Raw genomic sequence first — 1,665 nt, forward strand, 5'->3', positions numbered from 1 at the left:
CAGATCCTCAGATCCTCAGATCCTCAGATCCTCTGGTCCTCAGATCCTCAGATCCTCAGATCCTCAGATCCTCAGATCCTCAGATCCTCTGGTGTTGTGGTTTTGTTGGTTCTCTGCTGTCGTCATGATCCACGATCTCCGCAATGAAACCAGTGAGGAAGAATGTTATCTGACTGATGTGAGACTGAGCTGGAAATAAGGTTATCAAATAACACACACACACACACACACACACACACACACACACACACACACACAGTCAGGATGTGCAGGCTGTGATGAAGATGATGATGATGATGCGTTCAGGAACTTGTCAGGACTCACGGTGTTTCCAGCATCACTTTACACACACTGGCCATCGTGCTCAGACAGTCTGTGGTGTTTTCAATGGGAACATCTGGATTCTGCAGCAGGACGGAAAAGTTTCAATCAAAAACAACAAGTGAGAGTCTAATGCACGTTAATGAGGTGGAAGCGCACGTGTCGAATGTTCAGTCGTTATCATTAAGAAACAAAGTGAGCCGCCAACAGCTTTGAGATCTTCAAGAGGAAAAGGTTGAGAGCTGCTGATCTGCAGGAAACGTTCGTGACTTCAGCTTCACAGAAACAGTGTCTGAATGTGACGAGGAACTGCTGACACCTACAGGCCAGGATGTTCATTACACCTCCCATCAATGTTTTCTATTAATACTAACGATGCTCTAACGGATCCAGACGGTTTATGATCTGTGTTTATTGCCACAATGAACGGATGAACTATTAATAAATGAAACACGTGCTGCATAAAAGACAAAAGGAACCAGTGAGTGAAATGAACGTGGACTCACATCTGAGACGAACTTCGACGTGGCGTCACTTAACGTCTTCAGCATCGGCGTGGCGCTCGCGTAAAACAGAGACATCCGATTGGCCAGCTCGTTGTTGACCTCATTCCCTGCGTCGGCCTGAAAAAAAAACAGGTTGCCGTGGAAACCCAGTCGGGAGTTAAAGAGTCAAATGTTGAATATAGTAATAAAAAAAATACATAATTAACATGAAGTTTCAGCTGCATTTACAAAATTCTGTAGGCACATGAAACATGCCAAGACTATTGCAGCCAGACCCTAAACGCAACAGGAAGTCAGCCATTTTGAATTTCCTCTGCAATTTCCAGACTTTGTGATTTATGGGCGTCGTACTTTAACGAACTCCTTCAAAACAATTCATCAGATCAGCATCATATTTGGTCCGTTTCATCTTTAACCTTCGTGCCGGCGAATTTCAATGTTTCGCCATGAAACAGGAAGTTGTTATAACTATAATATATATACTGTCCAATCTGCCGCACACTTCACATGTTTGATGACAGGCCCAGACTGAAGACATCTGCATGTTAATATGACGTCATACTCATAACGCCACCTACTGAAAACAGGAAGTACCCCTAGAGTAACAATCATCTGCTTTACACCTCATACACAGGAGCATGATGCACGTTGGCTGCATCACTTTTCTCTTATTCTATGTTCTACTGCTGAATCTTACAGACAGGTTGTTGATCCGCATGCGGCTGATGGTGCGGCGGTAGTAGCTGAAGTCGTTCTGGATGGCGGGGTTGGTCATCTGAAACAAAGACGACAGATCAGAGAGCGGACACGTGAGGAGGAGGAGGAGGAGGAGGAGGAG

General features: G+C 44.9%; 1 protein-coding gene across 1 annotated transcript in view; it reads right to left on the minus strand.

Moving 5' to 3' along the window:
* Nucleotides 1–265: 265 nt before the first annotated feature.
* LOC111668148 (CYFIP-related Rac1 interactor B-like) overlaps nucleotides 266–1,665 on the minus strand; it is a 5,706-nt gene continuing 4,306 nt past the window's right edge. The window contains exons 5-7 of the mRNA XM_023424107.2: nucleotides 1,525–1,602; nucleotides 828–944; nucleotides 266–404 (exon numbers count right to left, since the gene is read on the minus strand). Coding sequence (XP_023279875.1) covers nucleotides 321–404; nucleotides 828–944; nucleotides 1,525–1,602 — 279 coding nt within the window. The 3' untranslated portion in view covers nucleotides 266–320. The remainder of the gene's footprint in view (nucleotides 405–827; nucleotides 945–1,524; nucleotides 1,603–1,665) is intronic.

Source organism: Seriola lalandi, unplaced genomic scaffold (genome assembly GCF_002814215.2).
Source record: "Seriola lalandi dorsalis isolate HSWRI2012SDOR001 ecotype SW California unplaced genomic scaffold, Sedor1 jcf7180002054708, whole genome shotgun sequence".
Taxonomy (NCBI): domain Eukaryota; kingdom Metazoa; phylum Chordata; class Actinopteri; order Carangiformes; family Carangidae; genus Seriola; species Seriola lalandi.